The sequence below is a fragment of the Euprymna scolopes genome, chromosome 34, assembly GCF_053919585.1.
Source record: "Euprymna scolopes isolate OS-2025 chromosome 34, ASM5391958v1, whole genome shotgun sequence".
Classification (NCBI taxonomy): domain Eukaryota; kingdom Metazoa; phylum Mollusca; class Cephalopoda; order Sepiida; family Sepiolidae; genus Euprymna; species Euprymna scolopes.
This window is the reverse complement of record NC_136515.1, coordinates 4833065-4846684: the sequence shown is the minus strand read 5'-3', so window position 1 is coordinate 4846684 and position 13620 is coordinate 4833065. Positions and strand designations below refer to the sequence as shown.

The 13620-nt window shown below is 34.2% G+C and overlaps 1 protein-coding gene across 3 annotated transcripts in view; it reads right to left on the bottom strand.

The window, feature by feature from the left end:
• LOC145259101 (transient receptor potential-gamma protein-like) overlaps positions 1-13620 on the bottom strand; it is a 159431-nt gene that overhangs the window by 28508 nt on the left and 117303 nt on the right. For 2 of the 3 annotated variants that reach the window (XM_080116756.1, XM_080116755.1), the window contains exons 8-9: positions 11999-12348; positions 6429-6624 (exon numbers count right to left, since the gene is read on the bottom strand). In XM_080116756.1, coding sequence (XP_079972882.1) covers positions 6429-6624; positions 11999-12348 — 546 coding nt within the window. Of the gene's footprint in view, positions 1-6428; positions 6625-10179; positions 10456-11998; positions 12349-13620 lie in introns of those variants that run through there. The other variant, XM_080116757.1, reaches the window with a different exon arrangement.

The window sequence follows — 13620 nt, the reverse complement described above, 5'->3', positions numbered from 1 at the left end:
ATAAAAACGTAAAAATTAAAAAATAAAAATTAAAAATAAAAACGTAAAAATAAAAATAAAATAAAATAATTGAAATAATAAATAATTAAAAATAAAAATAAGAATAAAAAGTAAAAAAAAAAAATTTAATTCAAACACAATAATTCCAATTGCACAAACGTAACAATGACGAATCAAAAATCAAAATACTTGGGGGAAAAAATTACAGTTAATTTTTTACAGAAAGAAAATAATGCATAAAACAAGTGCTGGATTTGGTTAGTATTGGGTCTGTGATGCACGCTAGGGAAAAGCAGAAAAAGTACAGAATAGTTAACAATCGAAAACTCATTAACAAACAAACAAAAAACAACACATAACTGACATAAAACGCACCATAATAAAATTCACTAGCATCTTTTATAGTTTTAATGTGTGCAAGCGATTTGCAAACCTTTTTTAAGCAGTAAAAGTACAGAATAGTTAACACTAAAGAATTTGTCAACAAAAAAAAAATCAAAACAAAATACACATAATTTATATAAAACGCATTTGAATGAAATTCTCTACTGAATTTTCCTACTTTTACTGCGTGGAAACAATTCATGAAACTTTTTTTGTATAAACAAGAAAGGTACAGAATAGTTAACACTAATTAACATCCATCAGCGTCGTGGACACAGAGGAGGATATGCTACAGTGCCAACAGCCAGTCCTTCATATGCATCACCGCACTGATCGATGGAGGCTATTTCCCTATTATAATCTATTAATTATTCAAGTCCGCTTCATCCCAAACCATTTTGAGTACGACGCAGAACTGCATCTTGTTATCGGTCTACTAATTGGGGAACTACAAAGTAGTAGAGAATAGTTAACACTCGATAACTCATAAACCAATAGTAAACAACTAATAATTTATATAAAACGCCTTAGAATAAAATTCTCTGCTTAATCTGCCTAGTTTTAAATGTTTGGAAACAACTTGTAAAACTTTTTAAACAGTAAGAGTACAGAATAGTTAACACCGGAGAATTCGTAAATGGAATAAAACAAAACAAGCAATAAATTATATAAAACGCTCCAGAATAAAATTCTCTACTGAATCAGCCTAGTTTTAAATGTTTGGAAACGATTTGTAAGATTTATTTATCTTTTTATCACAATTACGGTCAGGTCTATTCCAACTCTGAGGCGTCGCAGTACCTGACAGTGTCCTATCCTTGGGTTAAATAAAATTTGTCCTGTCTAAAACACAAAACTACCTCAAACACCATTGAGCAAGGTATTAACCCATACCCCACCCTACCTCACCATTACAAAATTCATCTTTAGCAGCCTTTTCTATCTTTTTTTTTTTTTTTCTTTTCAACCTATCCTATTTCCCTTTTGAAGCTCGTCAGCTCTGGAAGGCAGTCCATCTAGGGCAAGGTAAACCCGACTTTTAAACCTTCCCTGCCTTGTGGAATACCCACCAATGGGAGAAGCTTCCGGAATAAACGTTAGAGGAACATTCAGAATGGACTTTCTAAGGCAGTTCAATGTTACCTACAACTTGGGACAAGATCAAAGTGTAGTATCTGTTCCGGCAGATACTGCAAGCAAAGACCATATGTGGGGGCAACTCCACATATAAGACCTTGGTCAATGTAGGGGAAACCCTTCATACCAATTGTCACTATCCAGCTCCCCTACTCCCCGGGGAGTTGGTCCCCATTTCCCCTTCACTCCTCACTTTAAAAATCGGCCTTGTGCCTAATTTGCTCGGTGGGGGAGCAAATAAATACCATCTGTTCCGGCAGATACTGCAAGCAAAGACCATATGTGGGGGCAACTCCACATATAAGACCTTGGTCAATGTAGGGGAAACCCTTCATACCAATTGTCACTATCCAGCTCCCCTACTCCCCGGGGAGTTGGTCCCCATTTCCCCTTCACTCCTCACTTTAAAAATCGGCCTTGTGCCTAATTTGCTCGGTGGGGGAGCAGATAAATACCATCTGTTCCGACAGATACTGCAAGCAAAGACCATATGTGGGGGAAACCCCAGATATAAGACCTTGGTCAATGTAGGGGAAACCCTTCATACCAATTGTCACTATCCAGCTCCCCTACTCCCCGGGGAGTTGGTCCCCATTTCCCCTTCACTCCTCACATTAAAAATCGGCCTTGTGCCTAATTTGCTCGGTGGGGGAGCAAATAAATACCATCTGTTCTTCAGATGCTGCACTTCTATTTCTTGTTCTCTTTCGGTGGAGGAGAAATCCTTCACGACTGAGACAATTTTTATTTTTGTACCTTTTCTCCACGTTAAAAAACGACCCTGGTGTCTAACTCTGTCCCATGGGGAGGCATAGTAAATAGGTACAACTCATTCTATCAATTTCTGCAACAGTGTTGATGCCAAACTATAATTTTTGCATCCATCAGCAAGATAGAGTGTGGGAATGTGCTACGTGGATAACAGCCTGTCCTCCATAGCACGCCGCTCAAGCTAGCATCTAAATCAGTGGTTCCCAACGTTTTTGTTTGTCCGGCTCTCTCAAGACATTTCCATTAAGCCTTGTACCCCCTTAAATTTATGTTACCAGATGCATTCAATAAATTTCCAGACTTTTTTTTATTGCTAGTACACACATGAAACTCTAGTCTTTTTCAAAGTAATCTCCTCTGGCTGCAATGCACTTGTTGTGCCGTTCTAACAACTTCTGGAAGGCCCCATGGAAAAGTCCTCTTGTGTGAGCGTATCAATGACCCTTGTCACAGGCTCTTTCATCTCCTCAAGTATCTCATAACGACAGCCTCTAAGGTTTTCCTTGAGCTTAGGGAATAACCAAGTTACAGGAAGCAAAGTCTGGACTTTAGGGAGGGTGAGGAACTGGCTTGATGTCCATCTTAATAAACAGTCTGTGACAAGCATGAGGTCGTGAACTGCACCCTTGGAACAAACTTCATGCAAATCTTCTGCATCTTCAGTTCCTCATAATTGTGTACAGTTCCCACACTGACATCAAACTGTGCACTTATTGTCTCTATAGACACATGACAGTCCTTAGACAGGAAATTCTTTATTTGGCCAATCAACTTTGGTCTTCTGACTTCCTTACTCCTCCCACACCTCTCATCATTCCTTATAGACTCCCTGTCTTTCTTAAATCTCTTATGCCACTCAAAAACTGATGCTCGATTCATGCAAGATGGTCCAAAAGCAGTTTGAAGCATTCCATACATTTCTGTATATATATATATATATATGAACAAATGATTAATAAAACATGTTAAAAGACATCTTGAAAAGAGTTAAAAACATCTATATATATATATATATATATATATATATATATATATATATAGATATATAGATATATAGATATAGATATATATAATAAAAACTACAATTAAATTTACCAAAATGATCTAGGATGGTAAAATTAAAGTATATTATAAATATTAAAGAATTAATATTTATAAAGTTATCTCAGCCAGATGTAAAAGCTCAATAAAACCAAATAGGAGATAGAGCTTAGAATACAAGCAAACAGTTAATAAAACATGTTAAAAAACACTTTGAAATGAGTATATATATATATATATATATATATATATATGTGTGTGTGTGTGTGTGTGTGTATAGCAACGATTTTACATTTTTGAGACTTTTATGATTTTTAATATTTTTAAAATGTTTTCATAACGCGTTTCGAGCCTTCAGATATTTTTTAGTTAAAAGTTAAAGTTTATGGAATTTCCCCTTACAAGACATTTTAGTTTCACTAGTACGAATGTGTTTTTTGAAGGAAATGCCAATATGAGATTTTCTGCCTCCAGTGGGGCAGGTTAAAAGTTGTATATTTATATTTATGTTAGTTATCTTCATCGCCTTACTTTGAAAAAAAAAAAAAATTATCGATCACAATTGAATTTTTAAAAATGATTCCGATGAACATCTGGATGATTTATTTTTAAGGTTTCCTGGAGAGTGGTCTCATCGCTGATTTTTGAGAGAACGTAATTTCATCGCACATGTAACTGTAGATTTAAAAATACTTATTAATATTTAAAAAAAAAGCATTATATGCTAGCAGGCCGCCCGACGTTGCCCGGTCGTAAAATACACACAAATATTATATTTTAATTCATGCAGAAACTGAGACATATGCATGTGAGTATTATGTTGTTTTTTTTTCTAAGCAGTTCACTTCTTGTAAGTAAAAAAAAAAAAATACTCGAGCTGAGATCGAAACCAAAACCTAAAGACAATGAATCAAGTACGATAACTATTAGACCAGCTTGACACGATATTTACAAGTGTTTTCAAACCTACTTATCCTTAAATTAAGGAAGCTGTCATGTTTTTCGGCTGCGTATGAGCATTCGTGAAACATTTGACAAGCATAAAAATATGATGACTTCCACGTACCAATTTTTCAATTTGGACCCCTTAGAAGCCCTTTTCCCGGATAAAAAACGATTACAAAGTTTTTCACGTCTGAATACCCTATATACCAAATTTCAAGTCTGTAGATCAAAAATTCGTTGAGTATATAGGTTGAAAAGTGCCCTCACATGCACACATTCTCACTTTTATATATTCATTTATATGATTAGAAAACTCTGTAAACCGTCCGACCGCCCTTACTTGCATCTTGTCTATCAAAAACATTGTTGTCATGGAAACCAGCTCGGATTCAATAAAATTCACAATCCTTTCCACAGTCCAGTTGAGTACAGATAAAGTCTTTGCTTAACTTGTAGACATTGTTTCAATCATGATTTGTTAGGTTTTGGTTTCGGTTTCGATTCTAGCTGATGGTACTCAAATAATATATTTTTATACTTTTGAAATGATGACTATATATTGGGTACAATATAATAAGAACAAAATCTGCATAAATTAAAATATCATATTTAAGCGTATTTTTATGACTGGGGAACGTCTGGCGCCCCTACTAATATATATATATATATATATATATATATATATATATATATATATATATATATATATATATAGTAATTTATAAAATATATATGGCGATTAAGCTACACTGAATATGCATAAGCCTGAGGAATCCTATAGTGGATGAAACGCCGAATATTCAGTGTAGCTTAATTGCCATATATATTTTATAAATTACCAACTAGCTCTACCTACGTATTGAGCACTTTTGGAGTAAATACTTAAAGTTTACGCATAAATCTATACTTTCGTATATTAATTTTATGTGAGTAAATGACGTAGTTATATATATACAGGGTGGCCCAGAAGTCGCGCACCATATATTTATATTTATATATTTTTTTGTTTCAGATTTTATTCGGCCCAGAAGTCGCGCACTATATATTTATATTTATATATTTTTTTGTTTCAGATTTTATTCGATATGGGCGAGAAATTGACAATGCAAGAAAGAGTTAAATTGATTTTTATGTTTGGATGAGATGGGGCTACATGCCGCTCGGTAGCTAAATAATTCAACCGCACTCATCCCGAGCGAGAAAAACCATTGAGCCATACCACTGTCTGCCGTTTGATCAAACGTTTCCAAGAAACAGGTTCAGTTGCTGACCGCGAGAGATGTGGTGGACGAAAGAGTGTAACTGATGAGGAAACATCAACTATGGTTTTGGCGAATGTTGCTAGAAGCCCCGTGAAATCAGGAGAATAAGCCAGGAGCTTACGATTAACAAATCATCAGTACATCGTATTCTTAAAACGCAGAAATGATTAATAAAATTGATATTCATATTTGTTTTTATATAAATCTACATGGTGCGCGACTTCTGGGACACCCTGTATATATATATATATATATATATATATGTATATATATATATATATTTCTGTGGAAATATACTTTATTTCTTTATAATATGTACCAATCCTTATTTAAGAAGCTCAATGTAATTCCAGAGCAATATAATGAATGAATGACAAAAGTCTATATTCCAAAGTTCATGATGTTCACCATCTTATAATTTATTCCTTTAATTCAGTTGATATTTACAATTCTTGACAGTATCTGTTTCGTAGCACAAAATCAATCACTTAATTATTATAACGATTAGTGAATCTATTTTGCCCTTAACTCATCAGAAGAAATGGCAACACTCAATCCGTCAAAAGGAAATAAAGTGCGTTTTGACATGATTAAAACCTGAAAAATAATTTTGTGCTACGAAACAGACACTTTCAAGAATTGTAAATGTCAACTGAATTAAAAGGAATAAATTGTAAGATGTCAACATATGAACACACACACACACATATATATATATATATATATATATATATATGTGTGTGTGTGTGTGTTTAGATTTCTCGGCTTTTAATTATACAGCAAGAATACCAGAATTACTCAATTCCACATTAAATAAACCCAGATATGCCATAAAACAAGACAAACATGCAAACAAGACAAGCAAGCAAGCAAGCAAGCAGTTCTCACAGATATGATGTGATAGGAATTGCTCATCATTGCAATAAGCATGTTCAGCAAGACGATGATGGCGATCAGGCTGTAGGCGCCAAACATCAGCTTCCCGATCAGTTCCGTGAACTTGTGCGGCTCGTCCAAGTGGGCGTCTTCGAGGTCTATCAGCCCAAAGATCGCCCAGTACAGACTCTGCAAGATTTCAAAAAGACTGCAAAAGAAGCAGAAGAAATTGACCGTCAACAGGAAGCGCCGGTGGAATTATGATGGTTCCTTATAGAAATTTGTCCGGAAAGTTTCACCACACCGATCGGCGTAGCGACGTTTATCCTCGAAAAGAAATGTTCAGTTCTTGCACGTGAGAATGTCGGAATGATTCACACGGAGATAAGTGCTGAAAGTTGAACCGAGAGCGACAGTTTTGGGAGAGAAGGAATAACAACCATGTACTTAAACAAATAATAAAGAATGACGTGATAGAAAGAGTCTGTCAGGCATGTGTATGCAGTGTGATAATGCATGAAAGTGAAACCTGGCAAGTGAGGGTTGAAGACATGCGTTGCATGGAGAGAAAACCAGTGCAACTTTACTATAGTGTGCCTTCGTAAAAATGCATTTCAGAGAAAGACATTATTTCGTACTTACATGTCATGTCGAAATTAGTATAAATTCCAAAAAAATTACGAAAAATGGTCCAGTAGAAGAATAGTTATAAGTAACTAACGATCAAATATTTTTATATGTTCAAATATTTATTCATTGTGTTTGATTTGGTTGTTTTGTAGAGGAAAATTCTTCCATTTTTTTTTTTTTTTTTTTACTTTGCAGAACATGATAATTCTCCCCACTCATTATCTGTGCCTGAACCTAAACGTATATTCCATGAACAAAGATTCTCTCTTAGAACTGCACGCCCGTGGAATTGTCTTCCGTTTTCCTACTTTTCAAGCTGACTACAATATGGTTGTCTTCAAGTCTAACGTAAACAAGTTCTTGATGAGCACTTAAGTTAACAAATTTACCGAATTTCCATTACTAACGATTACTAAATTGTCCAATTTCTACTGTACACTCTTTAACCCTTATCCTCGAGTGACCTCTTGGCCTTGATAAGTGGTGATGCCTATGTAAAAAAAAAAAAAGCAAAAGTTTTCGAACTTGCAATTTCACTGTCAAACCTTTAGATGCTTGAAATCAGGGAGAGATAACTGCTCTCAGGTCAGCCATCTTGTTTGTTCTCAATAATACTACACTTTTTTCCCCCAAAAAATTAGCTGTATCGCATCTTCTGCTGGATGATGTTTCGTAAAATTTGGAATTTAAACTAATTTCGGCATAACACATAACATACATTTGTCCGAAAAATACACGATTGAGTCGGACGACACACTACAGTAAAGTTGTACCGAAAAACCATATGAGGATGACACTATGGGTGTGTAATGGAGTTGGGTCAAAATTTGAATAAGGATTCTTGGCATAAGGTTTAATACCATTATATCTTGATTTTAATCTTTGTAATCAGACATAAGTGGTGAAAAGTTGTTATGTTTGGTAAGTAATTTTACCTGTCCTGGGACGGGTATACTTCAAGTAATCTATAACGTAAAAAGATATTTGTGTTTATGTATGTATGTACGTATGTCCAGCTAAAAGCGAAAAACTACGAAACAAACAACCACAAAGGTTGCAGGCAAGATATGACCTTTATTCTTGCAATCAGATTTGCTCTTCCAAGAAACGGGTGCGTGTGAATAGGTACGTGATCAACAAAAGATGCATATCTTCTATTGTATATATTGCAGTTGTTTGTGTTTTACTTCAGTAAGTTTTAAGAGATCAAGGGGTTAATCCCTCCTGGAGCTAACACTTGATTCTGTTATGATTTAAATTTATATCCGAGGGCTCTTTTAAGAATAGATATTGTTCCCTTTATGGCTGCTATTTGTATTTCTTTACAGCTTGGTCTTCCAAGGATTGCTTCTAAGTATTTCTGAAGATTCTTTTTTATTAAACCAGTTGCTCCTATCACAACCGGTATAATGTTTATTTCTTTCAGAGACCATGTCGTTGTTAGACCATTTTTTAGGTCCTGATATTTTGTTATCTTTTCCCGTTCAGCTCTATTAAGACCAAAGTCACTTGGAACTGTGACATCGACAATGAGTGCAGTTCTTTCAAGCTTGTTCCATATAACAATGTCTGGTTTGATGGCCTTGTCTTTTATGTATCTGCCTGCCTGTATGTCTTTGTTATAGAACACGGTCACATTTCTGTTTGATGTTATTGGTGGTGGTTCATGTTTCCAAATGTTCGGCGATCTGTCAAGTTGCATCTCTCCACAGATCTTCCAATGGAGGTACTTGCATATAAAAGCAACAAAAAACTATCCACAAAGTCGGTATTTTCCTGATTGGCTTTTCCTGGATGAATGATATTTGAAATTTAAAAAATACATATTCCTTCTCTGGTATTCAACTGTGACAGGTTTTGTCAGTTGTATGTGTGCATGTGTTTGTCCGGCTAAAATTTAAAAATTACTTCGAACCAAACACCCACAAACTTGATCAGCATTGCCCCGCTTGAATAATATTTTTTTTTAAATTTAAAAACCAATTGTTCTCAAGTTTACCAAGTTTCGTCAGGGTGTTAAATAACGGGACCAATAAACCAGAATGAGAATTGAAGTAACAAAACTCCTGGACAATCCAGGTACCTGAAAATGGCAAGCAGAATAGAGCGGCCCAGATCCTGACATGTGACGTAAACGATACATCAAATTCTGAGTAAAGAAACAGGCTTATTCGACATGCATCCCTCTGCCTGTTTTACAATTCTTCCCTTGGACTGCTAGACTTTGGAATTCCCTTCTGGATCCCTACTTTTCTGACTGTACTGACATGTAGAAGTTCAAGTGTAATGTAAACAGACATCTTGCTGCTCAACTTCCTACATAGTATCCTTGAAAATTATGTCTCAGATAGTAGCATCCTACGTCAAAGTGGCACTCTTGCTTGTTCAGGGTGAAAATGCAATAATAATAATAATAATAATAATAATAATAATAATAATAAAAGTAATAAAAGTAATAATAATAAGAGTAATAATAATAAATTCATGGGATTTGGGGAAACAAGACGGCTACGGAGATCAGAGACGCATGCTACGAATCGGTCTGTCGTCACCACCCTACCATCTCTCTCTGCCGCCAGCCACATGTTTGCCTTTATAGACAAAAAATATTGTCATTTATTTGATAAACACAGCCATATTCCGTTTGGTGTCATCGAAGTACAATGGAAACAGGGGCGAATGATAAAACTGACCGATAAAAACAACTATGCAGAGCTAATTTTTATACATACATTGTAAAAGACATGCTCGTTATGCAACAAGGGAACGAAGGGTTTTTTTTTTCAGGTATTTTCAATGTCATCTATTCCATAAAGAAGAGGTGAAAGACTTGAATTATTATTATTTCTAATACATTAAAACAATAGAGAGGAATGGTCTGGGCAGATGAAAGTGAGTGGGGAAGAACGAGGAAAGAGAGAAATCTAAAAAAGAAAAAAAAAAACGGGTTGAGAGGGAGACAGAAAGTTTAATATAAAGATGTTACACATTTTAACCTCTTCTATTTTTTTTTATTATGACACCAGGTATACAATCTAACTAATTGCTTCGTATATAAGGCAAGTATCAAATGGTGTATACTATGGACTAAGTGCTGAACATTGTACAAGTTGTGTGCCAAAATTAACCATCCATTTTGAAATACAAACAAGCATCAAAGTGGATAGCTAATTTTGGGACAGGCTGCATTGCAAGTTAAGTGCCGATTCTTACATAAATTAGTTGGTAGGAATTGCTCATCATAGCGATGAGCAAGTTGAGCAGGATAATGATAGCGATCATACTGTAACTTCCAAACATGAGTTTCCCAATCAGCTCGGTCAGTTTGTGCGGCTCATCCAAGTGAGCGTGCTCGAGGTCCACAAGACCGTAAACGGCCCAGTACAAACTCTGCAAGATCTCGAAAAGACTGAAAGAAAACGAAACCAGAACGAATCAAGAGAAGGTAAAAGATAAGAATATCAAGTCTTGGAGTCGTGCATACGGACATGGCAACAGTAAAATAGACGGAAAAGTTTTAGAGGGAACCAGATTGTGCGCCATACTGTGGATCAACCTGACTGTAAATCTACATCTATACTCTTATATAAAATTCACTGTGTGTGTGTGTGTAGGTGTGTGTGTGTGTGTGTGTGTGTGTGTGTGTGTGTGTGTGTGTGTGTGTGTAAGAGAGAGAGAGAGTTCCTCATAGATTAAATATGTTTTGTACAGAAATTCGTCCGATAAGTATCGAAAAAATCCGATCTTAAAAATAGTTTTTCTCCTCTTATAGATAAAAATAATTTTTACAGAGGAATATTTTTCATTATACCGGTGTTACACCCAAACGTAGATTCCATGAACAGGGCTTCTTTCTTAGAACTGCTCGCCTGTGGAACTCTATTCCGTTTGCCTGCTTTCCAGCTGACTACGATATGGTTGTCTTCAAGTCCAATGTAAACAAGTTCTTATTGAACCGTCCCCCTAAGTAATCCAAGTTATAAAATTCCCACTAATGCTTACTATGCTAAAATCAGAATGACTAATGTATACCCATTAACCCTTATCCTCAAATGGCTTCTGGGCCTTGATAAGTGGTGACCTCCGCGTAAAAAAAAAAAGAAAGCTTAGTGTTGAAACTGAACCTAGGGTTTTGTTTCAATATCATTATTGTTCTAATTTTTATGTGCTTGATTACAAACTGAACTGATCTACATCTACACTCGTATATAAAAGTCACTTTGTGTGTGTGTATGTGTGCGTGTTTCTTCCTCATAGGTTCCGAAACGGCTGAGCCTATCTTTTGCAATTTTCACACAAAGCTAATTTATATGTCTGGCAGTGTTCTTAGATATGTTTTGTACAGAAATTCATCCGATAAGTATCGAAAATCGAAAAAATTTAATCTTAAAAAGAGTCGTTTCTCTCTCATAGATAAAAAAGAATCGATAAGTGGTGACTACCTTGTAAAAAAAAAAATGGCCTAACAAAACGTTTATAATGAAACAATGTGCTTAAAACACAAGGAACTCTCCCTTTTCGACTTTTTTGCTAAGAGCCACTATCACCTTTTTATGCAAATATTATGCAAGTATAAATCATGTAGAATATTTGCATGAATATAATCACACGTAATTGTTAACTAAAGATGATCAGCCATAAAACAAAACCGAAAAAAAACTAATAGGGAATTAATTAAACTGACTGTTTAAAAGAATATGCAAATTAGCTAGATCGTTTGCAGATGAATGCAATTCCATGGCCCATATAACAAAATTGTATTTAAAAACTATATATATATACATATATAGTTTTTAATGTGAATATCAATACACAAAACAAAAAAAATCACAGGAGTATAGATAAAACTCAGTGGACCGTTCGGACGTCCTTGCTTGTTTAAAAAAAATAAAGGAAACGGCCTATCCTGTTTTACACCCCTTACACTAGGAAAAGATATGTGAAATACTTACTTTGCAAAACTTCTGTATTTAATGTCGCACGAGTGGGTGATGCCTGCTTCACATTCCTCTGCTCTCAAAGCGGAATAATACCAGTACAAGTGGTTCAAGCCGCAAGCAAAGGAGAACAATACGAGGAAATAAACGGAAATAAACTTGACAATATCTGACACCATTCGACCGAGGGAAATCTGTAAGGGTCCAAGATGGGCATTGACTGTGAAAATGTAAATTAATTTCAAAGAACTGAAGATGTTGGCTCCAGCAAAAAGGGCCTCCGCGATCAAATTCGGATCATATGCATCCCAATGTTTTCGTTCTTCATACGCATAAGGATTGTGTTCAGCCCTTTCTTTGCGAACCTAAAAAGACAATTTTGAAAAGTTATAAAGTCAAAGAATATCATGCAACCTATAAGCATTCAGTTTGTAACTTCTCAATTGTGTAAGAATTCGTTCTGTAACTAATCAATTTGTAAATGGTAAGCATTCAATTTTTAAATTTCCAATTTTATTGCCATTCAGTTTGTAAGTTTTTACATTTTGTAAACATTCAATTTGTAAGTTTTTAATTTTGTAAACATTCCATTTGTAAATTTTTAATTTTGTAAACATTCAATTTGTAAATTTTTAATTTTGTAAACATTCAATTTGTAAATCTTTAATTTTGTAAACATTCAATTTGTAAATTTTTACATTTGTAAACATTCAATTTGTAAACTTTTACATTTGTAAACATTCAATTTGTAAATCTTTAATTTTGTAAACATTCAATTTGTAAATTTTTACATTTGTAAACATTCAATTTATAAGTTTTTAATTTTGTAAACATTTAATTTGTAAATTTTTACATTTGTAAACATTCAATTTGTAAGTTTTAATTTTGTAAACATTCAATTTGTAAATTTTTACATTTTGTAATCATTCAATTTTTAAATTTCCAATTTTATTGCCATTCAATTTGTAAATTTTTACATTTTGTAAACATTCAATTTGTAAATTTTTAATTTTGTAAGCATTCAATTTGTAAGTTTTTAATTTTGTAAGCATTCAATTTGTAAATTTTTACATTTGTAAACATTCAATTTGTAAATTTTTAATTTTGTAAACATTCCATTTGTAAATTTTTAATTTTGTAAACATTCAATTTGTAAATTTTTAATTTTGTAAACATTCAATTTGTAAATCTTTAATTTTGTAAACATTCAATTTGTAAATTTTTAATTTGTAAATTTTTAATGTTTGAACATTCAATTTGTAAATTTTTAATTGTAGAAGCATTTAATTTGCAAGTTTTCAATTTTATAAGCATTCAATAAGTATGTTTTCAATTTTGTACGCATTTAGGTCAATTCATTTCATTTATTGGAATGCTAACTGCAACGAATGTTCGAAAAGCCCTCAGGTTGCAACTGCTTGTTGTAGTATGATGAACAAAACTCTGGTTTGATAAATAGATGAATAACCAAGGAAAAGCTGGTGCTCCAACCACTAACCTCTCCCTCTTGGACAGGGTGAAAAAACAGAATTTCTAACCTAATAGATCCTGCACAGCCTGTCAATCTCCAGCTTCTCTCAGGATCAGGTCACATCCGAGTCAAAACTCCTGGATGTTATTTTCATGGTAGGTGCTTG